Genomic DNA, 26,099 nt, shown 5'->3' with positions numbered 1-26,099 from the left:
TGCTCGCGGCCCCCACGCGGCTCCCTCCCTTCGGCTCCCGGCGCCTCCCGCTCCCGCGCGGCTCCACGCCCGCCCCGCGGACCCCGGGGCTGCGGCGGCGGCGGGGGGTCTCCGGTGGGCGCAGCGGGCCGGGCGGCGGCGCCGGGGAGCGCAGCGGGGCCCGGCGCGCGGCCGGGCGGAGATGGTGCCGGGCGCGGGCCCCTGCGTAAGGCGGGCGCCGCGACAGGCCGGCGGGTGAGGCGCTGCCGCGGGAGGCCGCGACGGAGCTCCCGGACCGACCATGGGCTGAGACGCGACCTCTTCGAGCAGGTGCAGTGACCTCAAGTCCCGGGGGAAGCCCGCCCGACAGGCCCCGGGGACCCGCCGCCCCGACAGGACGCGCCCTACCCAGAGGGGGGCCCCGTTGACCTTCCCGCGGCTCCTCCTCTGAGGCCCGCGGACCCCGCCTCCAAACCCGGCCCCCGAGCCCCGGAGGTCCCAGCAGTCCCTGACAGCTCCGCAGAACCCCATCCTGTGCCGCTGTGACCCCAGGCCCCAGCCCAGGAGGCCCGCGTATCCACCTCCCCGGCCCCGGTATTTTGGGCCCATCGCCTGCACTGTGCCTGGGAACTACCCAACATCTCTGCCTTTCTCTGGTAGAGGGGAGGGAGGGGGGAAATAAGGGAGGGCGGGCCACCCTGCCCTGCCCTCCAGAGGCCCTGGTGCTCACTGACCCATCCCTTCTGCCTTAAGCCTGTAGTGAAAGTGGCCCTTTCTTACTCCACCAGAACATGCCCGGGTGACTCCCTCCCAGATCTTCCTGGCGGCCTTCCTTGCCCTCCCCAGTGACACTATGCAACCCCAGCGTGACCTGCCAGGCCTCTGGCTCCTGCTGCTGTCCTTGTTCCTGCTCCTCTTTGAGGTGGCCAGAACTGGCCGTCCAGTGGTTAGCTGTCCTGCCGCCTGCCTGTGTGCCAGCAACATCCTCAGCTGCTCCAAGCAGCAGCTGCCCAACGTGCCCCACTCCTTGCCCAGCTACACCGCTCTACTAGACCTCAGCCACAACAACCTGAGCCGCCTTCGGGCAGAGTGGACCCCCACGCGCCTGACCCACCTGCATTCCCTGCTGCTGAGCCACAACCACCTGAACTTCATCTCCTCCGAGGCCTTTACCCCAGTACCCAACCTGCGCTACCTGGACCTCTCCTCCAACCAGCTGCGTACTCTAGACGAGTTCCTGTTCAGTGAACTGCAGGCGCTGGAGGTGCTGCTGCTTTATAATAACCACATCATGGCAGTGGACCGCTGCGCCTTCGACGACATGGTCCAGCTGCAGAAACTCTACTTGAGCCAGAACCAGATCTCCCGCTTCCCCCTGGAACTGGTCAAGGAAGGCGCCAAGCTACCCAAGCTAACCCTCCTGGATCTCTCCTCCAACAAGCTAAACCTCTTACCATTGCCTGACCTGCAGAAGCTGCCCGCGTGGATCAAGAACGGGCTGTACCTGCACAACAACCCCCTGAACTGCGACTGTGAGCTCTACCAGCTCTTCTCTCACTGGCAGTACCGGCAGCTGAGCTCTGTGATGGACTTTCAGGAGGATCTGTACTGCATGAAATCCAAGAAGCTGCACAATGTCTTCAACCTGAGTTTCCTCAATTGCAGCGAGTACAAGGAGCGTGCCTGGGAGGCACACTTGGGCGAGTCCTTGACCATCAAGTGTGACACCAAGCAGCAGGGGATGACCAAAGTGTGGGTGACATCGAGCAATGAACGGGTGCCGGATGAGATGGCCAACAGCACGGTGACAGTGTCCAAGGATGGCAGTCTTCATTTCCGGCAGGTGCAGGTCGAGGATGGGGGTGTATATACCTGCTACGCCATGGGGGAGGCTTTCAATGAGACACTGTCTGTGGAGTTGAAAGTGCACAATTACACCTTGCATGGACACCATGACACCCTCAACACTGCCTATACCACCCTAGTGGGCTGTATCCTCAGCGTGGTCCTGGTCCTCATATACCTGTACCTCACCCCTTGTCGCTGCTGGTGCCGGGGTGTCGAGAAGCCCTCCAGCCATCAAGGAGACAGCCTCAGCTCGTCCATGCTTAGTACCACACCCAACCACGACCCGATGGCTGGCGGGGACAAGGATGATGGTTTTGATCGGCGAGTGGCCTTCCTGGAACCTGCTGGACCTGGCCAGGGTCAAAATGGCAAGCTCAAGCCAGGCAACACCCTGCCAGTGCCCGAGGCGACAGGCAAGGGCCAGCGGAGGATGTCGGATCCAGAGTCGGTCAGCTCGGTCTTCTCTGATACGCCCATTGTGGTGTGAGCAGGATGGGTTGGTGGGGAGAGTCTGCCCCAGGAGAGGTAATGCACCCCTGAAGGAGATGAGGGGATGGAAGAGAGGGCTGGCTGCCCGAGGGAGTGGGTTCCCCCTGACCTCAAGGGAATTGGTCAAGGGTGCAACAGCAGGCAAGACCCCAGCCAGGGTGTGCTGCCATGATTTTCAAATACGGATCTATTAATCATCAGGCAAATGCTACACCCCTCCCCAAAGCCCTGGCAATGCTGAACGTGGAGGAAGAGGGGAGTGTCTGCCGAGTTGGGTGGGAATGAGGAGGGGTGGAAGGAAGAGCAGATTTCCTAAACTTTTTCAAGGTCATCCCTAGCTCCTTATGAGAAAATCCTTTGGGGAAAAAAATATTTTTTTTTTTCTATCTCTGCCCACCCACACCTGTGAGGTAGTGCGTGTTGGGGAGAGTTTCCACAGGAGCCAACTGGGAACACCCTGTAGTATCTTCTGTGACCAGGAGGTCACACTTCATGGCTGGGAATATTGGAAACCTTTGGAAAAGCGAGTCAGGAAAAGCCGGAGACCTCAATCAGTAGCACTCCCCAAGTTGTGAGACTTCCCACTAATGCCTTCCTCTTTTCCAAGAAGCCCTGGGTGGATGGTTCTTGGCAGGGCCTTGGCCTGTCGGCTCAGATACAGCAACAGCGTGAGATGTGGTATCTGTGCCTTGTCCCGGGCCAGCGGCACCAAGGGGTATAGCATAGAATGAGGGGGGTGGGCTGTCACAGCACAGGTGCCAATACAACACATGTAGCTGGGGGCTAACCCCCAGAGAGGTTCATTGCCTGGTTGGTGAAACCCTTGGTTAGTATTTGATTCCCAACACTTGCAGGCAGGGGCCCTAAAGACAGAGGTTTTATGGCTGCCTGGCACAGAAGTGGGACGTGGGGCCACTTCACACTAGGAGGAGGAGGAATCAGCCTCTATTATGTAGCATCCTGCTGGACCTACCTGATTTTGTGTGTATGCCATCTCTCTATTCAGGCTCCTTATCAAGCTCAGGTGGGGTTCTGTTTCCCTGAGGTGCTGCCCTGCAAAGGGAGGAGTCCCTGAAAACCAGCCCCAGCTGGGTGAGACTGAGCTTGGGGATGGGAGGGACTGGGTATGTATCTCCTCTGTGCAGCTTCTCTCAGAGATCTCATCCCTTTGGCAAAGCCAAAGCGCGGGGTTTCATTGACCAAGGGGTTGGGATTGGGTGGTCTCTGCCCCAGAATGGCAATTTGGAGTGTGAGTTAAGAGTCTTGCCCTCGCCACAAAGTTGCAGGCAGTCCTGTCACAGAGACAGCCAGTGACACTTAACTTTCAGAAGGAAAGTTCTGTCACTCCCATGCCTTTCAGAGCTCTGTGCAGTTCTGGTCGCCAGGCCAGAGGAACTTAGGAAGAGCAGGCCCAAGGTTCCATCGCACCCAAGCCTGCAGAAGACTTGGGGTGTGAAGATGACAGCTTCTTTTAAGTGCTCCTCTGACTCTTCTGCAGGCCCTGGGAGATGGTTGCTCTGAGTTTTGGCAAGGGGATGAGCAAGGCAAAGGTGAAAACATTCTCTGACGTTGGTCTTTTTCGGTCTCTCCCCCTGCCCCCAATTCCCTGTCCATTGGAAGTTCTCCAGATCTTATTTTCTGATCAGCCTTTAGGTTCCAAGAGGTGTCATTTTCCTGCAGGTGAGGGCTGCTCGAAAGGAGGGTCTGACTGCCACTGTCAGTTAAGGTTGGGGAAGGGGACTGGAACGTGACATCGTCCCTTGTACGTCCCTGGGATCTCAAGACTGCTGTCCATTCTTTATTAGTAGCCTAGTCTTGTTGAGAGAGGTGCAGCATTTCCCTCAAGTACTTGCATGCTCATAGGTACGCATGCTCGTAGGTACGCATGCTCACCAGCGCCTTGACTTCCATCAGGACAGTGATTCTTTAGTCCCCACTAGTGTCCACTTTCAGAACGGTCTCCATCTATGTGCACAACTCGTGTGCATAATCTTCTTGCCCTATAGGAGAGACAGTGACCACGCCAGGCGCCCCAAATGCAAACTCTTGTACTTTTAGTTTCTCAACTCCCTGAAGCTTCACTCACATCTCCACAACACTGAATAGCTGCTCTGCAAAGGCAGGAGTTAGGAGAACCACAGGCTGAGAATCATGGGTGAAAGGGCAATGAGGAAACAGCCGCTTCTTCAGGCTCCTCAGAAACCTTCTTGGATTAAAGACAATGTGCATGAGAAATGAAGGGAGAACTGGGTCACTGAAGGACCCAGAAGGAAACTGACGGGCAGGGGTCCAAGTAGCTGTCAGTGGCTCTTCCTATATCAACTGCTCTGGCAAGACAACGGCAGGAGGAAAAGGTGCCTGGTTATATTCCAGACACTTCTGAGGATTTTGTTACTGAATTTATAGGAACCAGGACTCCCTCTTCAGACTCATCAGGGAACCTGGGAAAGTCTCATCGCCCTGCTGCAGTTTCCCCTCTAGGAACCGTGGAGGACTCTGAAAACCTGTAAAGTGAAAGTCCAGTGAAGCAGGCCTTCTGGGGCATTCCAGCTTCATTCCTGAGGATAAGGAGCCATTTCCTTCATAAGTCCCACCCGGTTTAGGGAATAAGAAAAGGCTCTGAGACTCTAAGTCTCCTGTGCATCCATTAGTTTGGCCCCTACTCAGAGAGACTGGTAGGTGCGCCTGGCCACCCCACTGAGAGAGCCAACTAGCCTCTTCCTGTGGCTTCAGTTGAACCCAAAGGTAGCTTTCTGCTTGGGGGGCTGGGCACTCAATGTTGGTAAGCTTCCTGGAAGCCTGTGCAGGAGACTGCCAGGTCTGCTGGAGAGAAAAGGCTGAAAGATCACCCCCTCCCCCACACCCATAAACAGACATGTCTCCCAGGAAGCAGGTGTCCCTGGAGACAGTATGACAGGGCTTTACAATATGTCTCTGTAATTGTCACCTTTTTTGTTTGCCTGTATTTATGGGGCTCCTAGCAAGGGGCCAAGAGAGTACACCCCAGCTGGGGACAGCAGAGTCGATTGATTCCAGTTTTTTCTCTGTTCTTACCTCTGTATTTCCTTGTAGCCCTGCTGGCAAAGCAGCAGGCCTCCCCTGTGTCCAGGACCCTGTTCCTCCCTCTGTGTACACCCAGGCTGGCAAACCTGGAGCCCCTGGGCTCTGAAAACTAGACAATGATCATTAAACCTGGCTTGAGTCTCTGTTCTGGCATAGTCTGTGACTGGTTTATTTATCTTTTCAGCCCGTGGGTGGGGTTCAGTCTACCTCAGAAGGGTGTGGCCTGTCTGCAAAGAGAATATTTAAATGTTTTTATGAGAGCACAGGTAAAATCCACTTCTCAGCATTAAGGTGGAGCAAGGGTCAGCAAACTTTCTGTAAAGAGCCAGCTCATAGAAGTTAAGCTTTGCAAGCTGGATAGTTGCTGTTAGAATTACTCAACTGTGCAGGCCTAGCAGGAAGGCAGCCCCGACTGCATTAATAAATGACTGTGGCCTGTTCCAATCAAGTGTTATTTGCGGACATTGAAATTTGAGTTTCATATAATTTTGACATGGTTTTTAAAGGCTTTTTTCCTCCAACTATTTAAATATGAAAAAATTCTTATTAACTCACAGATCTATAAAATCAGGGCTGGTTTTGGCCTGTGGGCCATAGTTTGCCAACCCAATTAGATTCTCAAAAGAAATGCCACTGACACTTTAGAGGCGAGCTTAAAAAATTCCAAGACTTGGGGCTAGAGACTGCAGATAATGAAGCTTTCCTGGACCCCTGGGGAGCAGGTTTGCCTCTTGAATTGTTCTCTGAAAAGTCTGGATCTATTCTTCGCACTGTATTGTAGGAAAGTTTTTGGACCAGGTTAGAACAAATGGTGGAAGGCAGTTGACTTTCAAGATAGCTTGATGATCACCAGTACTCCACATGGTAATGGTGATCATCTTAGTTGGCAGACAGGCATTCGTCTAAAGGGCAGGTTAATACTGAAAGCATAATGTGTCGGAAGTGGTGTGTGGACAGAGAAGTGCAATCCCCATTTTCTTGGTACAGACTCAGCCTACCAGAAATTGGACTGGAAGCTATTCAACTCTGAATATGTAAATTCTTTAGCTACTTTCTTGGTACTTCTGGAAACGGATTGTTATGGTAGATGCCAAGAGGGGAGAGGAAATGGTAGAAGGGAAAAAGAAATTAGAACCAGAATTTGAATAATTACCTAATTCTTGTGTTGATCAAAAGTGTGGAAAGGTGTCCTCTTGACTTCAACAACAACCAAAATGATAAGGGATGGAGACCCCACATAGCAGCCACCTCAGATCAACCTTGGCAGTCAATGAAATGACAGTTGCTGCAGAGCACCCCCATATTCTACATTGATGGCATGTTTTCATCTTTTCAAAGTCATTTTTGCTGTGGCTGTCAGGATGAAGCTGTTAGAGAGAACAGTCTAGGGAAGACTACTCAGCGTCTTCCCCTCTGTCTTTGCTTGTTGCTGAGCCTGAAGTTTCGATACCCCATTTTCCTTCATCGAGAGGAAGCCCCCATCTACATCCCTTCAGCCCGCCTTCTCTCCCCACAAGCACAAGAAGTTCCCTGGATCCTGGCCCAGGTGCTGTCTGCTGAGTCTTTCTTCCCTAACTGCTTTTAGGTAGGACTTCAGGGGAGTTGGAGGCTGCCAGGACAGTTGACTTTCAGGTCCGAAGATAAGTGTTCAGGGGATGGGCCGGTCTAGTCTCTCATCCAGCTGGTACCGCAGCTCCTTCCCTTTCTGCACCTTTCTGCAGTTGTAGTTCGTGTACCACTTATCCTGTCGCCCAGGAAACCATGGTAAAGCTTCACTTTACCCACCCACACTGCAGAAAAGGCTCAGGCCTGTGCAGTAGGATGGTTGGCTTTTCTGGGCTGCTACAGTGAGCCTATGCCGGATGCTTCCTCTCCTGAGGCAGAGAGAGGAAGGCCAGAGCAGCTGCCACATCCAACCTCTCCATCAGATTCATTCACTGTCAGGGGAAGAGATCATAACGATATTCGGACCTGCCGTGAGGCCTTCTGGTCTGTGGCCACCTGGTAACTGTTCCAGAATCAGGCATGGAACCATGAGCTCAGAAGGCCATGGAGCCCCACAGGGAGACTTCTGGGTATCCTCCTGCACTGGTACACATAAGGCAAGTCACTGACCCAGATGTTGGGTTTGTGTCTGTGTAGAGAATACATGCAGAGCAGGGGTGCTGGGGCACTTTGGGCCACTTTCCTTTTACCTCCCACTGCTTCCTCACTAGGTTTGCCTTTGGTATGGGTCTAAGCAGAAAGGTCTAGTCCTGCCCTGGGCATTCTTAGAGAGCACCAGGTGATAACTGAGAATCTGCTTTCAAGACTGGGGTGCTGGGGACCCCTTATGTCTATTCAGGGAGACAAAGTTGAATCCTCTGATACCTCAGAATAGCCTGCTGAATCTGCTTCCACAGAAGTTAAAAAAAAATCACCTGGGAAATTCTGACAATAGCAGGCAGATTAAAAACCGACACTCGTATTCTCTGATACACTGGTGACCAGCCAGGCGTCCCACTGGAGGTCATTTGTTTCTGCTTTAAGCCTAGCCCAGTCATGGAGACTGTCTACTTCACAGAGCTTCCAGGCAGTTCTGGGCACTGGCCTCCCGCCTTCCAGTCTTCTCTGTGCCCGTGCTGGTGAGAACTGCTGAGGCTGTGCCCACAAGGCCTGATAGTGTTTCATTCCTGGTTCCCAGGGCAGAAAAAAACAATTAAGATTAAAAAAAAAAATACTGAAGCTTCTGTGCTGCTGCACCTGCCTGTGCATCCACTCCAGGCAGATTGCTGGCTGTTGTCAGACCAGTGGAATGGAAAGTATCCTATACCCAACTTGAAGTGTAAACAGAGCTGCTTTCATGGCGCGCGCGCGCGCGCGCGCGCGCGTGTGTGTGTGTGTGTGTGTGTGTGTGTGTGTATTTTAATTCCAACAAAGGGCTTTGAGGAGGAAACAACTGTGATCCAAGAGGCTGAGATAAGGAAAGAGAAATCTGTGAAGAAGCCAGCGGTGTCTCCCAGCTCCGTGCCTCAGGTGTGAGGGCTTGAGCATCTGGGGCAGGCGCTGCCGACGAGAGGGTCAAGGTGGGCAGTCTCAAGTCCATTACCGTTGCTTCCCTTTCACCTCAAAAGAGCAGAATTAGGAAGGAGAGATCTAGACAGATGCCTGCCCAGCAGCTCCAAACTAGGACCAACTCCAGGGACTTTAGGCGGGTCCCAGGGACAGCCGATTCCCAGACTGGCAGCCAGCCCTGTGGCTTCAAACACCAGGCAGGCAGCATGCAGGGCTGGTTCACTGGGTCATAGGCTGGTGTCATTCCTGGGTGCAATGGCTGCCTTGGCCAGGTGAGTGTGGGGTGAGCTGAGCTGGCACTGGAAGGAGGAAATGTGTCTGTTCTCCTACAGTGGCCAGCAACACGACCTCAGACCTGAGTGCCCTAAGCATGATTATCCATAACTGTTTATTGCCTCCCTAAAAGCAGCAGAAAACCCAGGGTTAGGCCGAGTGAGAGCGGGAAGGACAACATCACAACGCCAGCTGTTTCCGTTTGTTTAATGTCTCAAACTTGCGGATGCCTGAGAACACGTTCTGTCATCTAACCCTCACAACAGCCCTGTGAGGTAGGTTGAGCAGTAAATGATGCACCCAGGGCCACACAACATCAGGTGAGGGGCTGAGGTTAGGGGCTTGATGCCCAAGCTCTCTGAGCCACCAGACACGGGCTCCCTGGCACTAAAACCAGAAGCCTCCCAGCTCCCTGCAGAGGGTCACCAGAGAGGCTGAGGTTAGGGCTTCAGGACCAGGGGTGTCCTCTGGAGGCCAAGACAAGTAAACAGAAGGGAAGGCAGGAAGACTAGAGGTTCAGGGTCAACCACCACCGCAGCCACCACCAGTCTCAGGGGATCATCCACTGTTCTTCCAGTGACCCTTGTTGGGTGCAAAGGCAGTGTTAGTGTCCTCAGAGGACACTCAGTGCCCACTCCCGAGGGAAAGAAGCCGCAAAACAAGGCTGGGAGGGAGACTCCTGACACACACACCCCCCCCCCCATAGTGCTACCCCATTCTGTTCCACTAGGCAGCCCAGGAAGGGGGGAGGTGAGGGCTGGCTGACTCAGCCTGCAAGTGCTTAGAGATCTGCAGCTGAAAGGCCCCAACACTGTTCAGCTAATGATTATTATTAACTCTGAACAGGGCTTGGCACAGCAGCCAGCTGGCTCGGGAGGATGCCTGGATCTCCCACAGCGAGGTTTTAAAAACAAGACCCAGAGCAGCCAGGCACGGGGGCGGGAGGGTGGGGACAGGGAGGAAGAAGGGACAGGCCAGTGTCTGAGCAGGGAGGGGTAGTCTGCCCTGTGAGAGGGTGGGGAGAGGAGGCGCCGCTGACAGCAGAGAGCAGCCTACCTTGAAGCAGCTGAGGAGCTGAGAGGTGAGGCTGGGAGACCCGCCCAGACACAAAGCCCTGCCATTTACCACCCCCCTCCCAGCCATGGTGGGTGTCTGGGATGGGGTGCATCTGAACCCGGAGTGGAAATCCTATTACCATCTGGATTTAGACACAAAAATCATCTCATATCCTCAAGGTTGAGTTTAAATATAATCATCTGGAATTAGGACTCAGTGAGCTTGATATGCAAATTTGTGCAAATGACACAGTTTTGTTTTGTTTTTAATTTGAGCACCCTGACTTTTTTTTTAAGGCGAAACAGACTGACTTTCACTAGCCAGGGGCCATTTGCTTTTCTCCTGAGGCCTCTCCTCATTTTTGAGCAAGCTAGCTAATATCCCAGATGGGGAGATGTGGGGAAGTGGGGGACAGGGGGTTTAGGGAGGAGGAAAACACACAAGCAGGAGACATATGTGGCCGGCAGCCACCCAGATCCCAGCTGGAGGAAGAGCGCCCTGGCACTGAGGTCTGATGGCTGTCCAGCTGCTGCCCCAGGATGTGAGGGCAGGTGGTGATGAAATACAAAGAGAGGAGGGGAGGGAAGTCCCCCCACAATCTGGCCAGTCACCTCCTGGTGACCTACACCCTCTACCACAATCAGACCAGATAAATAAGATCCCACCAGCGTCCCCTCTCTGCCCTGTGCCCTTGTCCTCCAGGCCTACTGGTCAGAGAGGTGACAGCTGGGGCCTTTTCCTCCTGCAGAATATAAATGACTTCCCCCTTCCTCCCAGGGCTGGGAATAGACATCAGCTGGCACAGCCCACGCAAACTGCCGGCTGTCAGCCCGCCTGCCCGCCCGCCCGCCAGCCCCCGCACCACCTGGGAGGAGGCAACACCTCAGGCAGGCTCAGGCTGTATGGCATTGCCTGCTTGGCTCTTAGAACAAGCTGGAGCGCCCTACCTGGCCCTCACGCTGCTGTAGGCAGGGCGAGACTCCTAGCGCTGGCATATAATGGAGGGAGAGGAGATGGAACCCCTGATGGAAGTGACCCCAGGTGAGCACCCCTTCCAAGTTCAGATCACACTGGCTAGCTTGAGAGGGGAGAGAGGGCAATGAGAGAGACAGGAACATCGTCCTCTGCGTAGCAGGGCCCCAGTTTGGCTGCTCAGGGTCTAGAGGGTTCCTGGGAGATGCCACCTGATCAAGGAGGAGCCAAGTGAGGTCCCCTAGAGGACTCTCCTGTCCTTGCAGCCGCCCTTCTAGCACTGTTGAGTCATGCGAAGGTCCTTTGCTTCTGAGCCACCCAGAGAGGAGGGCCTGCATTTTTAAAAAGCCTGCAACATCCCAAACACTGCCATTTAGGCAGGCCTCCCCCACCTCCTGGGACCGGAAGCACCAGTCCCTATACCCTAGGCCTCCCAGAGTTTCCACTGAGCTGTCTCCTCTCAACATCAGTCCCTGCCGTCATCACGGAGGCTCCATCTCCTGGACTGAGCCAGACCAGAGCTAACTAGTCTGGCATCCAGTCCTCATCATGGAGGGCAGTCTGGAGGAAAGGAGACCCAGCCCACATTTGCCAGCTGGCACCTAACTCAGTCCCCTTCTGGGCCAAAAAGCTGGCAAGAGGTTTTTGAACTGAGAAAGCTTAGATGACAAGATGAGAGGGGAATCAGGGAGACTTGGTTTTTCCCTAGATCAGAAGAGCCTTGCGCCACTTTCTCAGTTATTTTGTTCTGAAAGCTCCAGGACAGCTCACGAAGCTATGTGCCAGATAAGGGCAAAGCGTGAAATGCTAAGGACTTTGTGACTGAGAACGGATATCGTGCATCCGTCAAGCCCAGATCCGCTAAGCTGAAGGATGCTCTAGATAGTGTTGTTAAGATGCTGTCCTCTTCCTCCCAAACAATAAAGTGACTTCAGTGCTTTACTGCCTTGGAGTTCAGGAGACCCTTCTCTCCACAGTGCCTGCCCCCATGTGCCCTGGTCCAGGGGCTACATTAACACCGATTCCTAAAAGGCAACAAAGGCAGACCTGCCCCACCAGAGAGGTAGGGGCTCAACAGATGTAAGAATTCCATCTTGAGTCTGAGCGGCTGAGTCCATGGCCCAGAACCGGGAGGGTGTTCTGGGACGGCAGCTTGACAGACTGTTTCAAAACATTCATTACACAGCTGAGGACACTGAGGTCCTGGCGCATGTAACTTGCCTAAGGTTGTACAACAGAACCTATGAGAACTATCAGCCTAATCTCTCTCTCCACCATATCACACCGTTTTCTCAAAAGTGATTCAAAGTGCCATAGCTGCCAACCATAAGTTATAAGAACCCAACTCTTCATCAGGCATACAAGCAAGAAAAGATTTCCACCGACGTCACCACCACCACCCAGCACGTCTGTCTCCCATCAAGCACAGAGGCTCCCCATCACCTTTCACTTGCACCGAGTACATTTCCTCATTTTGGTCCACTGAGTCATCCCTCAGCATTAGCAGTTTGGGTTTCTGCAGCCCCTGACCCAGCTAAGAAGTAATACTTCTGAAATGGATCCATTCGAAGGTCATCAGTAGAACCACTGAAGTCCAGTGCAAGCATTCCACCTAGATTCAGCGTTCAGAAGGACTCAGATTTCAATTTTCTTCTTTGGTAAGTAGGAGCTGGAGATCTGATGCATGATCACCAGGGCTGGGTAGAGGGGCAGAGCCAGGCACAGGTACCAGGCTGCACCTTTGATCTGGGCCTGGAACCACACTGAGCACATGCCCAAGAGCACCGTTAACGTAGCCATCAGGTAGACCACCAGTCCACATGTCAGATGGTAGAGCTTGAGGCGAGCCACCCTTGAGATCCTGGCTTGCCGGGGACAGAGGAGGCAGAGCCCACACATGGCCTGGCCAGCAGTGGCCAGCAGTGTCAGAGCCCCTACCCAGCTGTGCCAGGACACCAGGTGGTGCAGCTCACTGCGGGTCTTGCTGGAGATGATGAAGCCCAGGCCCAGGGCTGCACAGAGGATGGCTAGGGTCTGGCCTGCCCAGTGGAGTCGGATCCGGGACTTTCGGGAGCAGAAGAAGAACAGGGAGTGCTCAGGCGAGAGGAGCAGAATGGCCTCAGCCATGCAGAGGCAGAACTGTGAACACAGGAGAGGGCCAGTGAGCCCCAGGCCCATCTCTGAGGCCTGAGAAAAAGGAGGTGCTCTCATATATCCAAACAAGGACAAAAGGTGGAGACTAAAGAACTCCCACCAGGTCCTCTTGCCTCACAGGTGAGCATTTGTGGGTATAGTACAACTGGGCATCAGCATTTGAGTGAAGTCTCATCACACAGGTTGTCACCCATGCCAGCCACTTCCCCTCAGGCTGCTATGGCTGTGTTTTTACCAGTGGGAATAGCAAATGTTAAACTTCTTTCTGAACTTGAGGAGTGTGGGCTTTTTGGGGGACGGGGAAGGGAGGAGTCACTGGGTAACAACCCCTTCTACTTCCTCCATTCAGGCCCTGGTGGAAGAAGAAAAATCTTCCATGCCCCCCCCCACGCCCTTCAACAAAGTGACATCCACAGCCCAGCCCTCCATATTTCCCAATAGGTCACAGGAAAACTGGAGCCCTGGTTATTTCCCCCACCTCTCTGCGCCTTAGAAAGGTTAAGTCTTCCGAAGAGTGGGTGCTTCCTTAGGGGCACAATCAAATGAATCAGCTGCACAAAAAAGCCCAAACTCACCGCCAAGGTCATGAATACAGGGTGCCAGGAGAAAAGACCTAAGAATCAAAGAGAACAGACTGACGTCTAGGCACCAGTGTTTCTGCCCCGGTAGGTGGCTGGTTGGAGCCCAAAGAATTTAGCTGGGGAGCCGGGGGGGGGGGGGGGGGGTAGGTCAGTAGAGCATCCCCAACCCTGATCAGAAATCAGGAGCTCAGGGCAAAGCAGGGCAGCCGAGAGGCCTTGGGGCGAGCATCCTAGAAGGCAACCATACACGTTGGTCCTGGGTTCCGGACTCGTCACCTCGCAGCTGTCTGCCCAGTCTTGGGGGGCCCTGGCCTCCCTGTCACCGGCATCCTCTGAGGGACTCAGCTTAGAGGACCAGCTGCTGAGTGCAGTTCTGCGGTCGGTCTCTCCTCCCCAGTCCCCAAGCCCCGCCCCGCCCCGGCCCGCCCCGCCCCTGCACCCCTCCACCGCGCGCCCCGAGCCGCGGGGATCCCCTCTCCAGGCTTCCGGGGCGCCAGGCGCGGCCCCTCCCGCGCGCCGGCCCCGCCCCGGCCCGGCCCCGCCCCGCCCCGCGTGCACACTCACTGGTTCCCGGCCGGGACAGCAGCGTCAGGAAGATGGTGAAGCCCAAAGCCACCAGGTGCGCCAAGATCCCGCTGCCTCTCCGCAGCCAGCGGGTCAGTCTCGGCTCCCGCGCCGGGGCCGGAACCAGACCTACCTCCAGGGACTGCATGGCCGGGCCGGGCCGGCGCTCAGCCGCCGCGCGCTCTTCCGGGTTTGCGCTGCGGAGGCGCCGCGGCCGCGCAGAGGCTCCGCCCCGGGACGCGGCGGCCGCGCCCACAGCGCCCCCTGGGGGCCGGGGGCAGAAGAGCACGAGACCCGGGTTCGGGGCCGGCTTGCTGCTTGGGCCAACCTCACGTCTTCCTTTTTGTCTGCGGGAGCTTATGCCTCAAGCGGCCGGTGGCAATTACATTTATGGCAGGTGATCTCCCCCAAACCCAAGTCACAAACTCGGTCTGCCTAACCAAGCGTGCGAAAGCAGTGTTTCGAGCCGTTTTCTGGAAATACTGATTTCCCTGGCTGTCCAGTCACCTGATGTCCCTTTTTGTCTTAAGAGAAAAAGACCCCTCCCCGCCTAAGGGCAAGGAGAGCAGGAGGTAAAGACGAAGCCAAAAAGTACTGCCCTGTGCTTGAATTAAAAAAGAGCAAGAGGCAACTGTCTCATCCCCCATCTGCACAGAAGTTGTCCCCAGTGAGATAAATGGAAGAACTAGGGCACTCCCCTCCCTTGCTGCCTCCACACCATCTGCTCAGCCTCGGGGAGCCGGGTGATCCTGAGGGACCAGGCCCTCCCACACTCCTGCCTCCTACTCTGAGGAAGTTCTGTAAGGGATCATTCCCTTCCTGCCTCCCCAGGAAGGTGTGGTTCAGCTCCAGGCGTCCTACCGGGGAGAAGGTCCACCCTTTCCTTATGAGCAAACCTACACGCCAGGGCAAGAGACCAAAACAGGCTGTCCCCACAGAATTCAGGGACATCCTAAGAGTCAGCTCAGGATCCCTCTATTGGGAAAATAGGTTGCTGGTTAAGAGACAGGCCGGGCACGAACAGCTCCAGAAAATGAGGCAATAATCTGGAGACTGGGCAGAGGCCCAGGACTGTTGGAAGACCAGAAAGGGGTCACCAGCTGACTCCCACAGACCCTCAGGGCAAAGACCCAAGAGTAAGGCCAGAGGTGTGGCTCCCTCCCTGGAAGACGTCTCCCTTCCCAGTGGAACTAGAGTTGGCTCAGTTCCGGGGAGCTGTGCTCAGTCAGAGCCACATACCTCATCATCCTATCTGGAGAGAAGACTCCCCGAATGATACAAACCCCAGCCACTTTCACACTGTTTAAAAGGACAAAATTATATGAGCTCAAGAGGCTTTTGCAGGCAAGCTCGTCGCACGTCTGGCTGCCTACATCTCAGCCTCCCGGGGAGTGCAGTTGGGGACAGTAAGGACACTTATTTTGTTACATTTTCCCCCTTCTTCTATGTTTCTGTTTTTATATTTTCTTAGCAGCAACAGACCAGGGAGACAGTCTTGAGGTATTTTAAAGAGGTTTTTTTTTTTTCTTAAAAAAAATAATATAAAGTTATAAAAAGCGGCAGTAGCCTGGGGCCCGGATCTGGAGGGGAGGAGGTGCTGGCGGCTCCATCGCAGTGGGCAGGCACTTTCTCGTTAATGGGCTTTTGACTGCAGGAAGACAAGAGGCAAGAGACAGGGTCAGGCTGAGGGCCTACCAGTCCTCCTACCCAGTGAACTGTGGGGGCCATTAGAGCTAACACTTGATTTCCTCCTCCTGGCCTGGAGAGGAAAGCTGGGCAAGAGGGATGATGGATGTCAGCCCAGCAGGGGCGGCCTGGAAAACACCATGCACACGTGTGCACGTGCACCCACCCACCCACCCCCACACACTGAGACCCTGGGCAACTGTCAAACTCACTCCTCTCATATGGGTGCCAAAGGAGTTGGTATGCATCTGGCTGGTGCCTAAACCAGGAAGGCCTCCCCCCTTCCCACCTCCAACAAGTACCTCCTGGCTGAGATCATATGGATAGCCCATAGCATGCTACTCCAGGGCTCCCATCAGAAGAGGCACATAAACCTGGCTGCTGGCTTTACCAGAAACCCTGGAGAACTTGCCTGGCACCTGAAAACCTGGAAGTGAGCACATGTGCAAGGTGGGCACACATGCATTTGTGGACCTTGAGTTGTGTCCCTGCCCTTCCATGCCCTGATGCTCAGAGACAGAACCAAGGAACAAGGCCCCCCCGCCCACCACCTGCCCATTCTATCAGGCCACAGCTCAAGGTCCCAAGCTCAAGCCCACCACCCACAGCTTTCTTATCAGAACTCATGGAGTCCAACTTCATTTCCTTCAGGGGACAGGGGCTCCAGTTCCTGGAGTCGGGGCCACAGTCAATTCAGAAAAAGGCCTTTTGGTTAAAGCAAAAGTGGGGCTGGGGGAGAGGCAGCATCTCCTTAGCCGGAGAGAGGGCTGAGGGTAGGGAAAGGCCCAGGGGGCAAGTTAGGATCCCCTAGCTAAAACCCACCTCTCCCTAAAGACGGTCCAGGAACTCTGTCATCTTTCCCTTTCTTTCCCTCCATGCACAACCGTTCACTAGCACCTTCTCTGGGTTCAGGTTCCCACTGTGAACTCCACCCTCTTCCTTCCTGACCCTCCCCTGTGCATGCTCTTCAGGGAGCTGAGCTGGTACCTTCAGTGTGGAGCACTTCTCCTCAAAGGCCAGGGCCGGGCCCGGCTTCTTGCGGCGCACAGAGCAGGCCGCGTCGGCAGGGGCACCAGCCTGGCAGTGCTTGGTCTTCACTGGCCGGCAGTAAGTGGCCAAGTTTTTCCGCTTCTTTGCTACCTCCTCAGAGAGACAGTTGGTCGGCAGGGACTTGGCTGGGTGTCCAGCCGTTCCCCGGTTGTCCAGCTGAGAAGCCTTGACTGGCATGGGAGGGTGAGGGGAGCCCCGACAGTCCAGGGGCCCCGCCCGCTTCACTCGTGGCCCCACCGTCCCATTAAGCCCCATGCCCAGGGCTGTTTTAGTCTTGGTTGAGAGGCCCCGGCAGCCAGAGGGTTTGCCTTTTCCAGTGGGCTCCAGGATGCAGGTCCGTTTGAAGGTGGTGGGGCCAGGGGAGAGCTTTCGCTTTCGAGAAGGGGCCTCCACCTCGACCCCGTCCTTGCCTTTGGAAGACTTGCTGGCCTTCGAAGGTGGGAGCTTGCTGAAGGACGGGGACGGCGTGTTGGCAGGCAGTGGTGAGGTGATGGCCTGGCTCCCGCCAATGCACTCTGCCTGGCTGCAGGCAGCTGCCACACTGGGGGAGCCTGCAGGGTAGCTGGGGACAAGGCTGTCCTTGGTGGGGGGTATGGAGGCTGGGCAGGCAGGTCTGGGGGGTGGGCCTGGAAGGCGGGGACAGCTGCCCGAGGAGGATGGGCTCAGGGGAGCAGATAGGGGGGAGCTGACAAGGTGGGACGGAGGCTCCGCTGCCGGTGGTATTTTCCTGCAGCAAAAAGAAAGCCACTGTGATGCCAAGCAAACAAGAGAGCCTCCCCACACCAACACACACCCGTCTCTCAACCCCACCTAGAAACGGCCCACAGAGCCGCGCTGCTGCCATCTGCTGGGAGACGCTGGAACTGAGGGTTAGGAAGAAGATGCAGGCAGGAATGACTGGGTGCAGAGTATGAGAACTAGTATATAGAACCACAAAGAATCTCATTTTAAATTTCAGTTTGGGTATTCCCCGATCCCTAATCACCCTGAAGACACTGGAAGAAAAGTCAAGATCCACTCCCAGACCACCCATGGTGGTCAGGCCATGCCTCAGCCCAGCTGCACACTGCCAGGCTGCCCACCTCCTCTTCATTCTGTCTGAGGTCCTCCTGGCAAACAGCCAAGCTACGGCTCCGGGTATGTAAAGAATTGGGGCTTCTGAAGGCCGTGTATGCCTGGAGCCTAAGAAGGGATATTCCAGGCTCAAGAGACTCACTTCCAGGGGCCTCCCTGGTGGCGCAAGGGGTTAAGCACCGCACTATGAAGCAATCTCAGCCTCTGAAGCATGAGTTCCATCCCCGGCCGGCCAGGGAGCAACCCACATGGCGCAGCAGACCTCTCCCGTCATGCCAGCTGCTCCCCTCAGCAGTGTACTTCAGTCGATCTGCCTGTTCTGTTCCCCACTCTGTCTCGGGTGAATCCTCTCACCCCCCCCCCCACATCTCTGGCCTGTACCCCAGCTCTTATATACATAAATAAATCAATCTTTTTTTTTTGAAAAAAAAAAGAGAGACTCACTTCCACATGTGGGAGCTTAGGTGCCGCTCCAGCATGGAGCTCAGTGCTGAGCAGAACCGGTCCAGCCGGCGGCTAAACACGTAGCATCCTGGACTCACCAGCCGGCTCCCAAACGTACAGAACTGGAGGCAGAGGGAAGGTACATGGCTAGGGAGGCCTGAGATGCAGGGACGGTCCCTGCACATAGGATCTGACCTCCCCCCCACCCTAGACCCCTGCCCCAGGTCCTTACCGCCTGTGGCCGTGGGGGCCGGGTTGCAAAATGGCAGTCAGGGGCGAGATGGGGGTCATCAGAGGTCCCCTCCTCCTCACTGTCCTCGCTGGAGCCCTGGGCCCCACCCCGGGGCAGGGGGAAGGGAAACAGGCCTGGGTCCCCATCAGCACCACAGGGGCCTTCATCATCCAACTCACTCTCAGAGGAGGCCCGGGACCTGCAAGGGCCAAAGGGGATGTAAGGGGGATGCAATGGGAGTGGGTCAGGGTGGGGGTGTCCCTGAACCCGCCAAGCTCGAGAAGCCAGGGCAGACACCCTGATGGGCAGACAAAGAGGAAGGAGGACAGGAAGGGAGAGAACAGCAGAGCTCACAGAGTAAGAGCCAGAAAGATCAGGGGCCACAGCTCCCAAGGGATTGTCTCCCCAGTCCCCTTCACTTCCCAGGCCCTGCCTCCTCAGGGGGGAAATCTGCTCCAGATTCGCCTCCTCCAGATAATCTTCTGAGTTTAACTGCACCCAGCTCTGGTCAGCCCCGTCAATTTTCTCAACCCCCTTCTTGCATCACATATTCCTGTGAGCCTGTCTGGGAGCTGAGCCTGTGTTTCGTGTCTGCCCTTCGTGTTACAGGCAGAGATGCGTGTGTGTCTCCTTCGGCAAGGCAGGCTCTCCCCGGGGTCCAGCGCAGCCTCTGCACACGAAGGGGCCAGTGAATGAATACACAGTAGGACTGCCTCACCCAGGACCCTGACCCTTTCGGCTCCCCAAATACAAGTTTTGGTCTGTCAGAAGCAGTTGGGGAACTGTTTTTATCCCGGGTGCTGGATCTGGCACACTCTAAAGAGGCTGGGGTGCGCTTGGTTAGGAATCGGGAATGGCCCACTTCTGCACCACTGCCAGGGACCCCAGGTACCCCCCCACACTCAGGGCCAAGTGAGCAGCATCTTTCAGGCCAGTCCCTGGGCCTGTCTCCAGGGGTGCCTGATGGTTTGGGGCCAAGCGTCCCCTGGTGAGATGGGGGCTGGAGCCTGGACATACCTGGGCAGTGCACAGTATGGGTAGGTCTGCTTGGCACGAGCAGAGAAGGCGCTGCTGGGAGCAGCTGCCACTGCCATAACCTGGACTGAAGAAGGAGGTTCCTGGGAGGGGCGCTCGAGAGCTGGCTCCTTTCGCCCTGGGCTCTTCTCCTTGGGAGACTCCCCTTTTCGGGAGTTGGCCTTCAGCTCTGCTACTAGCACATCGAAGTCCTTGGCCCGTCCCTGCACCTCCCGGCGCTGGTGCACCGAGTGGATCTAGAATACAACCAGGTGGAGGGAAGGACATGTGAGCTGAGCCTGGCCTGGGCAAGTGGGGAGCAAGGGAGCGTGTGTTTGTGGATGTTTTACTCCCGCACAGGGCCAGCCAGAACTCTCCTTTGGGATGGGGGGATACAGAAGTCACCCCATAATTGCTGCCCCCACCATGGGCGCACTGGGGGCAGCCCCCAGACCTTCACCTGGTCTGGGCTTAATCCCCATCCCTGAGCTGGATCTTCCACATCTTAATCCCGCTTCTTGCCCAGGGCCCAGGTCTATGCTGTCCTCCCTCACTGTGCAGTGGGAGTCGGGGTTACCTTGCAGGTGAGCAGGCGGGTACAGATCTTTTTGGTCTCTGGATTTATTACCCCACACTGTCTGTTGAGGTCGCACTCCTTCCCTGTGAGGAAAGAGGTCCCCATGAACCCCAAGGTCATTTCCAGGAGGCCCACAGGAAGATCTGGCTTCTTCTAACCAAAGGCCTGGAAAGAGCTGGGCCGTCAGCTGAAGGGCCCTCTGGCCCTCAATCTGGGGCTACGCCTTCCAGAGAAACTCCTCTGGGCATCAGCAGTTCTGCAAGAACCAGCCCCGTCCCTATACCCAGCTCAGGCACTGCCTTTGGACACTCTAAGCCCAAAACAGAGCAACACATATTAAGAGACAGTAAGAGTCGCGGGCATCTGGGGTATCAGGGAAACCAGCTGTGGGACATGCGTCTAGTGCCTTGGGTCTAGATGAGGAAAGACCTAAAGGTCACAGCCCAAGGTGAGAAAGAATAATTTCATCTGATTGGGCATAAGCCCCCTTCACCTTGCCAGGGACCTGGGCTGCAGAGACGCGCCCAGAACGCAAGCAGTATATGTGCATGACTGAGAATGGCCACGCACTCCTGGACCCCGGCAACCTATGAGCCCAGGCCCGCCACTCCTTTCCGCCCACCCTGCCCCCCAGTCAGGCCCAAGGACAAAGGAGTTCCCTCTGGGCTTTCCTGACACCCAAGACAGCAACTACTCACGAGCCATCTTCCGGTGGGTTTTGGGGGGCAGTCTGGCCCCGCCAGGCTCCTTTTCAGGGGGGCTGCCTTCCACTCGGTGACTGAGGCCCTCGCTGGGGGTTATCTCGATGCTTTCTCTGCCAGGAGGTTCCTTAGAAGGGGGCGCCATGGGGGTTTTTGCAGGGGAGTCCTTGGTGAGGCCACCCGGCTGGCTGAGGAAAGCAGAGGGCGGGGCCACCCTGATTCCATGTCCATCGGGCTTCGGGAGACTGGACATCTTCTCCAAATTCACCACAGGCACGAAAAGGCTACACATAGAGAGAGGGTGTGGGCTGCGGGGCAAGGATGCTGGGTCTGGCGTACTGGAATCTCCTTTCGGGCCCCAGAGCTTGGGTAGGCTCCAGCTGGGGTACAGATCACAGGGGAAGGAGACCCCATCCCCTGGAGCCCATGAAAGGGAGCCACAGACAGAGGTGGCTGTCTCCGGCTGTGAGCAGTGCCCACTGCCCCGCAGCTGTCTCCATCTGCCTCAGCCCTCCCCGGGCTAGGGCCAAGGCCGGTCTGGGGGGTCTCCAGCCTCTCCTTACCAAAGGTTGTCCTTCTGAGTTTTCTCGGGAGGCTGGTGGCTGCGGCTCCGGGACCCCTGGCCCTTCTCCCTGGAGGAGGTTTTGGTGGAACCTGGGGCCCTACAGGCTGGGCCCTGCCCATTCACTACATGGCATTTCTGAGAGCTGGCAGGGGCTGGAGGTGGGGGTGGGGCCCGGGCGTAAAGCTTGCTGAGGGGCCCATGTCTTCTTTCTGTCACCAGGAGGTGGAGAAAGTAATTAGGGTGAGTGGTACCAACTGCCTCCGTCCACAGTCTCCTCGCCCTGCTCACAGACTCGCTTCAGCAACTCTGGAGTTCCCGTAGCTTAGATTTCAAATTTACTTTCTCCCCATCTGAATTTGAGCCTTCAAGACTCACAATTCCAGGACCTACTTCCTGATTCTCTTAGCTCTTCCCTTACCTCCACTAGGTGCTACAAGTCTGCTCAAACAATAACCCCAACCCACCACAATCCCCTGAACTTGCCCGCCAGGACCTTCCTATCCTCAGCACCTCCCTCCTTTATCCACATGACCTCCCAACTGACACAGTCCTCAGAGTTCCATGATCCACCTTCCCCTGTCCCCTACTATCTCCTCCCTACGGCTCCCCTCACCGCAGTGCTTCTGGAAAGCTTGAGGCTTCACCACTTGGCTGCAGTGGTTACACACAACCAAATAGAAGTCGTCATGGGCAGGGCAGTGCCCGAAGATGGACATGTCTGCAATGACAGAAGCCCTTATCACTGGGGCTGGGGATGCCAGGGTTTCCCATAAGATCACGGTGTGCTCCCACCCCCTCTTAGAAGATACTTGCCCTCCCGGCTGACAAGTTTTATGCTGGAGCTCCCCACTTCCAGAGTTCAGTATAACCTGTCCCCAAAAAACATGGGCTTCGGGTGAGCGGGCACCAACCCCCTATGACAAGATCTCCCACAGCAGGTTCCAGAAGCCCAGGCACTGGGCTGCCTCAGAACTATCAACTGGATCCCCAGACTGCTGCTTCCAGCAGCCAGCTCCTGCTGGGATGTGGTAGAAGTGGGGAAGGTGGTCCCGTGTGCCCTGGGACCCAGCTCAAATGTGTGTTGACTCCCACCTTCTTTAATGAGGGTCATGGCATCCAACTTCTTCGTGCTTTTGTTACTCTCCTCCAGCTCAGCCCCTGGAGGAGAAACACAGTTCAGAAGGACTGCTCCCTTGCCAATAGCCCCATCGACTACCCACCCAGGGTCTACAGCTGGGCAGCAAGAAGCCCACACTCCCTTGACACGCTCCTGGTGCTCAGGGCCCTTGGAGAATCTCTGAGTGGGTCATTCTCAAATGCTCATTCTTCCTTCACCTGCTACCTCTGGAATGAGCTGGCCCCATTAGGAGGGACCCAGCCAACTTTCGCATGGACCCTCATTCCAAGGTGCAGGTCAGGGTTCAACTACTGATGAGTTAGGTGATGGTGGCCTGCCTCCCCATCTAAATGGAAAACAGTCCTTAACATATTGATCCCTGAGCTCTTGTTGAGATTTCTCACATGGGGGTCCTTTCTGCTACTCTGCAGCATCCCAAAGAGATACTCTCCCAGGTCCTCATACCCATGAACTCAATCTGGTTCCACCTGCATTATCATGGCATGATCACAGTCACACCCAGCTTCTCACCTCCTGTGCTGATAGGATGGCCACAAAACAGAGAAACTGCTGCCTTTGGGGACCTCTGACATCTTCAAAGTCCCCTTGATCAGCTAAGCCAGCCTTTCCCCTCCTTAGGAGGGCTCTGACCAAGGGCTGCCCTTGTACCTCAGTTTCTGGGTTGATGACAAAAACATCTTAGCTGTGCAAAGCAGCTCTTTCCCCATCCCCCTACCTTACTCCTCTCCCCTCCCTCTTCTACGCCCCCTCCCTGTCCCTTGGAAAAAAAAAATCAATTCTGAGTCACCAAACCCGTCTGATTCCATTTCCGGTTCTCAATGCACCCAGACCCTGACAATGGCCCCATCCTTGCCCACCCAGCATGGGAAAGTCCAGGGGTGGCCCCGGCTGCCACTCAGGTCTGCTTCTGCTGGCTACTAACAGATTTGCTCCTTTCTAGGGTGAGAAGATTGTTATCCATCTTATATAATCTCCAGCTATGAGGGGTGGTGGGCTAGGCATGCAAGAGACAAGGGGCAGCTCCCACTCTTCAGTCTGTTAAAATGCAGAGATGGACAGAACCCAGCTGGGAGTCAGACGTCTCAGAGGAGAACAAGTGTCATCAGAGACTGCTCCATGCGGTCTCCTCCTCCACCTCTTCTCACTTGCAAACTTCTTCTGGGGCGTGATGCCTGCTGTCACCTCAAAGGCCACGAGGCCAGGTGCCCCCTGGGGCCCAGGAGACAAAGATCAGGAGAAGGGGCTGTCAGCTCACTCACCAAAGCCACTCACGGGCCTAGAGAAGGTGGGGGTCAGGGGAGAGAGCCAAGAGGCAGGGCAAGAGGCCCGGGAAAGGACAGAGGATTGGAGGCATGGATGGGTGGACTGAATGAGGGAGGAAGGGAGAATGGATAGATGGATGGACTGACGAACTGATGCAGAGCAGGCGGGGGTCCAGTAGCACTGCAGCCGGCAGGCAAGAGCCAAAAAGGAGCAGGAGGTGCGGGGTTGAAGGCGAAGGAACAAGGGGGGCTGGCAGGGGGGCACAGAAGTGGGGTGCGTGGGAAACACGTGGAGAGCACTGTTGCGGACGGGGAAAGCCCAGGGCAGGTGCAGGAGGGGCGGAAGCCGGAGGCCCGCAGACAAGGAGAGAACCAGAGGCCAGCAGCTGCGGGGGCAGGTACTGGGCACGGGCAGCAGCAGAGGTGGGCAGGGTGGGCTGCGGGCGGCGCGCCGGCGCTAGGACCCGGGGGCGCGCGGGTGGCGGAGCGGGCGGGCACTAGGACCCGGCGGGTCCTTTGTTTGGGGGGCCGGGGAGCCGGACGGCGGCTCCCGTCGGCTGCTCCCCTCTGCTGGCGGGGACCCGGAGGGGGGAGGGGAGACAGCGCTGGGGTCCTCGGACTCTAGGGGGGCTTCACTCACCGTCGGCCACGGGCAGCTCGGCCCGCTCCACCCACGAGCTCCAGCTCTGTCCCGCGAAGTCATCGAGACTCGGCACCCGCCGCTCCAGAGCGGCCATTGCTGCCGCCGCGCGTTCACGCACCGCCATCACCGCCGCGGACGCGCGCCCGCCCCGGCGCCGCCGCCGCGCGGCCCCCTCCCTGCTGCCCCGCCGCGGGCACGCCTCCCCCCTCCCGCCCACCGGGCCGCTCGCTCTGCGCAAGCGCAGCGCCGGTTGCCTGCCCCTCACCCTCCCTGCTGCAAAGCCTGTTGGGAAATGTAGTTTTCTAGGGAATCCTGCTGCCTACCGAGCTGCCAGCGAAGAGCACCTCCGAAATGCACAATTGCGGGGGCAAGAGACCCCAAAGCCCCACGACCTCCCCTCTTAACCCTCGTGCACACATTCTTTGTGCTGCCCGCTCACTCTCCCAAGCTCATTGCACGCACAGCCCAACCCCAAACCTCTCTGCCCAAGACGCCCCTCTAAGCTGTGCCTCCGCCAGCTGGCTGGCGCCCCTTCCTGGGCTGGCGGCCACGAAGCGACTCCGCTCCCCTGTAGATCGAATAGGGTAGGTGCAGGGAGGTGGGTGCTGTGAATCAGAAGGGCAAGGGGAGGGAGTCTGTAGGATGTGCTGAAGGACACAGGGGTTGCATTGGGGGAGGGTTCTCCGCTCGCGTGTTGTGTCTCTACTGTGGGAAACCCATGCTGCCCTGATGCAGAGCAGAGTTAGACCGGCGCTGTCTGGATTCGGGGAGGACCTGGCTGAGCTGACCAAGATCACCTGTCAGGATGACAGAAGGCTGTCTCCGAGCCAGCGCCAGCCCCGGAACTGGGGTGGCCCTGATGCTGCTGGTGTTTGCAGCATCTCTGCTGATGCGTCTTACACACACACACACACACACACACATCCCTTAGATCTGCAATCGATACCCCGTACCGCCTCTTCCCAAACCCTGGCTGGACCCTGACTCCATCCATCACTTTGGCTTCTTTTTCTAATGAATATTTTCTCTGCTGGAAGGGCTGCTACAGCGCTTCAGCATAAGGAGATTTCTCATCAGATCTGTCATTTTCCTTGCTAAGGTCTGGGAAATACCTCAATCACCCATTTCAGCTGATGCCATTTCTTCCCATCCATCCTCACAAAATCAAGAGACAAAAGCCTGTCCCCCATCACCACCACCACCGCATCATAAAAGAGGTAATTTTTCTAAGGGGAAACCTAATTGGAGGCAGATAAGGCAAGGTCTGTGACTTTCAGACCTCACTTTCTTTTCATTTCCACCAAGGGAAGGTTTTAGTACTTCAAGGATAATCTCTGAGGGCAGAGGTTTTTAACCTGAGCACCACCAATATTCCCCAGGGAGCCCAGGAACCTAGCAAAATTGAATGTAATGTTGTACCCAAGTGTATTTTTCTAGGGAGTGTAAATGTAGCATGTCACTGTCAGAAGGGAGATAGAGGTGCAAGTTTGTTCAGCAAGAACCTTATAGTTAAGAGGGCAAAGCATATGGCCCTCAACTCCTGACAGGAAGTGTGTCTGGGTCACAGATGGGAGGAGAGCAAATGGAAACAGCATTGTGGGAGCCATTATCTCTCGCCTTTTGAGTTTGCTCCAAATTTGCTAATGAGTCTCAGTTACTTTGGACTAATTGGTGTCACCA

At 56.1% G+C, this 26,099-nt stretch overlaps 3 protein-coding genes across 10 annotated transcripts; 1 reads left to right on the top strand and 2 right to left on the bottom strand.

The window, feature by feature from the left end:
* Positions 1–235: 235 nt before the first annotated feature.
* On the top strand, positions 236–5,835 carry AMIGO1 (adhesion molecule with Ig like domain 1). Its single transcript, XM_037499698.2, has 2 exons — positions 236–309; positions 768–5,835. Exon 2 carries the CDS (start codon positions 833–835, stop codon positions 2,312–2,314), a length of 1,482 nt encoding a protein of 493 aa, XP_037355595.1. The 5' UTR covers positions 236–309; positions 768–832; the 3' UTR covers positions 2,315–5,835.
* A 2,783-nt stretch (positions 5,836–8,618) lies between these two features.
* LOC119236262 (probable transmembrane reductase CYB561D1) lies at positions 8,619–14,203 on the bottom strand. Of its 2 annotated transcripts, none has more exons than XM_037500004.2 (3): positions 14,034–14,203; positions 13,464–13,501; positions 8,619–12,873 (listed from the first exon to the last, which is right to left on the bottom strand). In XM_037500004.2, exons 1-3 carry the CDS (start codon positions 14,179–14,181, stop codon positions 12,370–12,372), a joined length of 690 nt encoding a protein of 229 aa, XP_037355901.1. In that variant the 5' UTR covers positions 14,182–14,203; the 3' UTR covers positions 8,619–12,369. The 2 variants fall into 2 exon arrangements, with proteins under 2 accessions (XP_037355901.1, XP_037355902.1); XM_037500005.2 differs by lacking the exon at positions 14,034–14,203 and adding an exon at positions 13,717–13,852.
* Positions 14,204–14,374: 171 nt separating this feature from the next.
* Positions 14,375–24,592, bottom strand: ATXN7L2 (ataxin 7 like 2). 7 transcript variants are annotated; one of them, XM_054691322.1, is made up of 12 exons: positions 24,417–24,432; positions 23,577–23,723; positions 22,469–22,534; positions 21,990–22,094; positions 21,375–21,585; positions 20,809–21,095; positions 20,111–20,193; positions 19,537–19,790; positions 18,520–18,718; positions 18,288–18,409; positions 16,707–17,496; positions 14,375–15,681 (listed from the first exon to the last, which is right to left on the bottom strand). In XM_054691322.1, exons 3-12 carry the CDS (start codon positions 22,485–22,487, stop codon positions 15,667–15,669), a joined length of 2,085 nt encoding a protein of 694 aa, XP_054547297.1. In that variant the 5' UTR covers positions 22,488–22,534; positions 23,577–23,723; positions 24,417–24,432; the 3' UTR covers positions 14,375–15,666. The 7 variants fall into 7 exon arrangements, 6 of the variants coding, with proteins under 6 accessions (XP_054547297.1, XP_037355706.1, XP_037355708.1 ...); XR_005122987.2 differs by lacking the exon at positions 23,577–23,723 and adding an exon at positions 16,022–16,146 and having other exon boundaries at positions 15,651–15,681; positions 24,417–24,543; XM_037499809.2 differs by lacking the exon at positions 23,577–23,723 and having other exon boundaries at positions 24,417–24,592.
* Between the last annotated feature and the right edge of the window lie 1,507 nt (positions 24,593–26,099).

Source organism: Talpa occidentalis, unplaced genomic scaffold (assembly GCF_014898055.3).
Source record: "Talpa occidentalis isolate TD23 unplaced genomic scaffold, MPIMG_talOcc4v2.1 talOcc4.9, whole genome shotgun sequence".
NCBI lineage: Eukaryota > Metazoa > Chordata > Mammalia > Eulipotyphla > Talpidae > Talpa > Talpa occidentalis.
The sequence above is the reverse complement of the archived record's forward strand: the minus strand, read 5'-3'. Positions and strand labels throughout refer to the sequence as shown.